This window comes from Austrofundulus limnaeus, unplaced genomic scaffold, assembly GCF_001266775.1.
Source record: "Austrofundulus limnaeus strain Quisiro unplaced genomic scaffold, Austrofundulus_limnaeus-1.0 Scaffold401, whole genome shotgun sequence".
NCBI lineage: Eukaryota > Metazoa > Chordata > Actinopteri > Cyprinodontiformes > Rivulidae > Austrofundulus > Austrofundulus limnaeus.
The window spans coordinates 225,857-229,156 of NW_013952803.1; the positions used below are offsets into that span (position 1 = coordinate 225,857).

The 3,300-nt window shown below is 37.2% G+C and overlaps 1 protein-coding gene across 1 annotated transcript in view; it reads left to right on the plus strand.

Moving 5' to 3' along the window:
- The window catches only part of LOC106528740 (tyrosine-protein kinase SRK3), a gene marked incomplete in the record, with an annotated part of 88,042 nt that overhangs the window by 79,586 nt on the left and 5,156 nt on the right, over positions 1 to 3,300 (plus strand). Inside the window, 1 exon segment of the mRNA XM_014023986.1 lies at positions 2,125 to 2,281. Coding sequence (XP_013879440.1) covers positions 2,125 to 2,281 — 157 coding nt within the window.

A 3,300-nucleotide genomic window follows, 5' to 3' on the forward strand; every position in this document is an offset into this window, starting at 1 on the left:
AGAAAAATCAGGTCTCTGGTTAAATCAGAATCTACAGTTTAATGACTTTATCTATTTTTTTTAAAGTTTTTTCCTGATAAGACCTGCTATTGTGCACATAAACCACTTTTGCGCTAACATTTTTAAAATGATTTTTGTCATCTGAAACATAAATACATTTACATTATTGGTATGGAAACCTGGTAGTGGTGCACCAAATTGTTATTTTTTTTTGACAGAATACCTGTTGTCAAAAGGAAAAGAAATTGTATAGGTCTTCTGGACGGGTTCTTCTTTAATGAAATGTTTCGTCTCTCTTCCAAGAGACTTCTTCAGTCTGAGAGTTTCAGGCAAAATTCAAGCTTTTGAGTCCTGCCTCCATGTGACTGACATTCACATCACATGGCCATGGTTTACAGGTGACTGATACTCACATCACATGCTATCGTTCACAGCAAAGAAAATCACTGTGAACGATGGTCATGTGATGTGAGTATCAGTCACATGGAGGCAGGACTTAAAAGCCTGAATTTTGCCTGAAACTCTCAGACTGAAGAAGTCTCTTGGAAGAGAGACGAAACATTTCATTAAAGAAGAACCCGTCCAGAAGACCTATACAATTTTTTTTCCTTTTAATTCAAAGGTAACATATCTTTGTAATACTTGGTTTTATTTCATAATAACTTTAATTGCTGGATGTTCGGCCCCTCAGCTGTTGACCGGCAGTAACTGTGGCCCACAGAGCAATTTAGTTGAATAGCCCTGAGTTACACCATTGTCTACTAGACTTTATGTATAAAATATACAAATAACTGTGAGAGTCTCAGGTGTAATCAGTCAGATTCAGACTAAAGAACTTTATTCCAGCATCTGTGGATACTTCGTTACAGAACATGGTTCTCCTATTCATCCTTTTAACAGTTTTTCACCCCATGCCTGTCACAACATCGCCCTCTGGTGACAGGGAGAGGTCACAGAACTGGATGAGAACCCAAACGCTTTCACTGTACAGGCTTAAAAACACAACATCTCCCTAATACCTAAAACAACCATGTTCAGTGGGGGGTGGGTAAAAATATCCATTCATCAATGCATTACAATAAGAAAATCCTCTGATTAAAATGGATCTCTTGGCCAGTTTGTCATGTTTGTACTCCATATTTAGAACAAGTATTATTGTGCTGCTGCTTTATTTTTAGATATTTTAATCTCAAAAATTTTGTTTTTTCTCAGTTTCTCCTGTTTTCTCCCGTAGTCCAAATAAYGTTAGGGTGCTTTCTGGTCCAGGATGCCCTTGAAAAAGAGATATATGATCACACTGGTATAAATAATGCTTATGCCCAGTTTGTTGTTACTGCATTTTTCATAGAAGAGGATCTTTCTCAGGTTGGTTTGTGGAGAAAGACCTCCTCAGTCCTCAGGGTTCAGTGTGTGCCAAGTACCCACAGTGCTGGTCCATATTTGATGGTAAGGAGGATCTGGTTGCTTCTTGTTTTCTCAAAGTTAGCCCCTAGGTTAACATCAGGTGTTGTCTCTTTTGGAGGGGATCAGAACTGGTCCACTTGTTCCTGGTGTTATCTGGTCACCAAAGGGTTCTCTGCCAGTTATATTGTTCTGAAATTGATTGATTTAGTTTGATGTTTAGGTCTTTTTATTTACATTCAGGTTGCAGGCAAAGACATTTCATTCAACAACAAGTAGTGGTGTTCTATTTYAAATATGAACATCTTGATCATTTCAGTGCTTATTTCTAAAGAAGATGAAGCAAACCCCCTCGGATCATGAGTCTGTCATGACAGTTTTCTTTGTCATTTTTTTCTGCACAGTATCTTGGTTTATTTTCATCTTATTTCATCTTTATAGTCTTAATTTTATTTTTATTTTATTTTTAATTTTATATTTATTAATTTAGTTCTATTATTATTGCTACTGTTGATAATGTCACATAGCAATATATTATTTTGTGGACTGATGTAACTGCTGCTGCTGTTACACCTGAATTTCCCCTCTGCAGGACAATAAAGGCTGTTTCTTCTATTCTTCTATTTTAATAAAATGTAAAAGAGCACAAGTGCCTTTTTGTGTAAATGTGTTTATTTATTGGTTGATTTATTCAGATCTGCCCGTCACTATCTGTGTCTGCAGGACAGCGTATACAAAGCCAGTCGAACCACAAAGATTCCAGTTCGGTGGACAGCTCCTGAAGCAGCACTCCACCAGCGCTTCTCTGTAAAATCAGATGTTTGGTCATTTGGCGTGCTGCTGTTTGAAATGATGTCACACGGCAAAATGCCTTATGAAGGTGAGAATATATATTTTTTAATTCTGGTTGTATCTGCAAACTTGCTAATAAATCTAGGCAAAGGACAATAGATTTAACAAATAGCAGCTAATTCTGATCTCTTTTCATTATTCTCATGTTGGTTCAGCTGTGGAACATCATGATGATAAAGTCTGATCATACTGTAGTTTAGCCTATACTGTGGCAACCTGAAGTTGCACACGATTTTGTTAATTGTTTGCACATTTTTTTCTCACTGCCGACACTGATTGTGATTCTTGTCACCTGTGTTAACCACAGTGACTTTACCTTTAAGCCCACATTCAGTGTGTGTGTTGTTGTGTTCGTGACTTGCTGGCCCGACCCAAGTTGTAGGAGCAGCTTCCTCAGGACCAACGAGTTTTTGTAAAAAGTTCCGAATCGAGGCGTTTAATCCCTCAGAGGGCTTATCTTTTTAACTGTGGAGTTATGGAGGCAAACCGCTGAAACTGAGCTGAAAGAAAAAGTCTGCTGGAAACAACGCCGAAAAGCTTCGTCCCGTCACGTCATTCTCCACAGCAGTAAACCTTTCACCAATACAAACAAAACTAAAACCTTTAAAACACACCAGCTGTCTCTAAAAACACACTCAACTCAACAAAAAACTCCTGGCTGTGGAGTTTTGTTTAATTTTGTTTTGTTTTGTTTTTTGTTTTTTTGTATGAGTGTTTTTTGTTTTTGTTTTTTTGTGTAGGAGTGTATTTTGTTTTGTGGGAGTGTTTTTTTATGTTAGTTTAATCTTAACACCCATGAACTCTTTGCTTGTGAAGTCAAGACCACCATTTGTGCTTGTAAAGCCAAGCTAACTGGAACTTTGAACTACAGTGGTTTTATACCACACATGTACACTGGGGTAGGGATAAATTGTTATTGTGTTGTTTATATTGTACTTACAGTGGTTTGCAAATGTATTCATACCCCTTGAACTTTTCCATATTTTGTCACATTACAACCACAAACATAAATATATTTCACTGGAATTTAATGTGAAAGACCAACAC